Source organism: Sphaeroforma arctica (genome assembly GCF_001186125.1).
Source record: "Sphaeroforma arctica JP610 unplaced genomic scaffold supercont1.10318, whole genome shotgun sequence".
NCBI lineage: Eukaryota > Ichthyosporea > Ichthyophonida > Sphaeroforma > Sphaeroforma arctica.
Genome location: NW_014030240.1, coordinates 1 through 955, shown reverse-complemented (window position 1 = coordinate 955; position 955 = coordinate 1). Strand labels below are relative to the sequence as shown.

The window sequence follows — 955 nt, the reverse complement described above, 5'->3', positions numbered from 1 at the left end:
ATATAATTGTGTATAGGTATATGTAAATGTATATGTATATGTATATGCATATATACATATATATATATATATATACATATACATATACATTTACATATACCTATACACAACACATATACCTATATATACCTATATGTATATATATATCGTACTAGGTATTGTCAGCAGATGAAAATGGCGCTGTAAGTATATATGGGAATCTTCAAGCGTGGTTTTGCGATGTGACAAAGTAGATATAGTGACTAATGCAAGAATGTGTGAGCTGCAGTACCATCCACCTCCAAACAGAAGCCCACACAATTTGATATAAACACTGCTCATACACACCACTGCTCATACACACGCATGTGTGTCTTGTATTTGCGAAGCACTTGTTAACGAGTACTAGTCAGAAGAGCATACGCATGCAAAGAGTCCCTTCTCGCAAGGCGAGTTCGTCAACCAACCACACACAGGGTTTCTCCAGTGTGTGTTTATGTGTGTGTGTGTGTACTTGTGCTTAGCGATATACAACCCAGTCTTCGTATACATGTATGTGTACCGTTATTGACATCCACATTGTTGGCTCGCTCAACGCCCGAGCGGAGGCCGCTGTTGATGTTCCCTTGCAGTGCGAGCATGTTGTCGGTTGCATTGGTAACAGTGCTGGTGACCGTCTTCTCCATGGTATCGCTGAGTGAGATGATATTATTGGTCGCTGAGTCTAAACTTGGTTTGAGGTACCCTCTTAAACTTCGAATTGGATCGACATACGACGAGTCTCTGGCTTGCGACTGATGTTGGTTGTCCGTGCCTAATGTTGAGAAGTTCACAATAAGACAATATACACGCGTGAGAAATTTAGGAGTCCGAACAAAAATACTAAGAACATGATATTTATATGAAATTATATATATATATAATAATATATAATAATATATAATAATATATATAATAATAATAATAATAATAATAT

General features: G+C 37.2%; 1 protein-coding gene across 1 annotated transcript; it reads right to left on the bottom strand.

Annotated features, from left to right (window-relative positions):
• Positions 1-473: 473 nt before the first annotated feature.
• SARC_17302 (hypothetical protein) lies at positions 474-793 on the bottom strand (the record flags this gene model as incomplete). Its single annotated transcript, XM_014288602.1, has 1 exon — positions 474-793. A coding segment is annotated over one exon (320 nt), but the record flags the coding sequence as incomplete, so codon positions are not given.
• Between the last annotated feature and the right edge of the window lie 162 nt (positions 794-955).